The 403-nt window shown below is 39.5% G+C and overlaps 1 protein-coding gene across 1 annotated transcript in view; it reads right to left on the bottom strand.

Annotated features, from left to right (window-relative positions):
- Positions 1-403, bottom strand: part of LOC108573827 — a 102430-nt gene that overhangs the window by 21934 nt on the left and 80093 nt on the right. Inside the window, 1 exon segment of the mRNA XM_017936304.1 lies at positions 289-375. Coding sequence (XP_017791793.1) covers positions 289-375 — 87 coding nt within the window.

The raw sequence follows: 403 nt of genomic DNA, 5'->3' as shown, positions 1-403 counted from the left end.
AGAATCTAAAAATTAGAAATAAAGAAAACAGAATAAAATATTTAATAACAGAAAGAAGGGAGCCACGATAGCGACGCTTCGTCCGGAAAGATCACCTAGCGAAAAACATAACGGCGGGCAGTAGCTAAAGGGTTAAGTCGAGGGTCAAAGTTCCCACTTAAATTTCAAACTTTTTAACCAAACTAAGCCGAGACCTCGGCTTTTTCATAGATAAACAATATAGGAAGTATTAACGATTAAAGTGAGAGAAAAAGGGGGGAGTGTTAGATGATATGATGATATACAAACCTCCTCGGTGTCCATGGTGTGATTGTTTTTCCCATAAGTCGTCTGATCGCCGTCGCTCATGTTCGAGATGTCGCCAAAGCTACGACACTGTTAGTGACAAAATACAACTGACAAA

The sequence above is a fragment of the Habropoda laboriosa genome, unplaced genomic scaffold (assembly GCF_001263275.1).
Source record: "Habropoda laboriosa isolate 0110345459 unplaced genomic scaffold, ASM126327v1 scaffold111, whole genome shotgun sequence".
In the NCBI taxonomy this organism is placed as follows: domain Eukaryota; kingdom Metazoa; phylum Arthropoda; class Insecta; order Hymenoptera; family Apidae; genus Habropoda; species Habropoda laboriosa.
The sequence above is the reverse complement of the archived record's forward strand: the minus strand, read 5'-3'. Positions and strand labels throughout refer to the sequence as shown.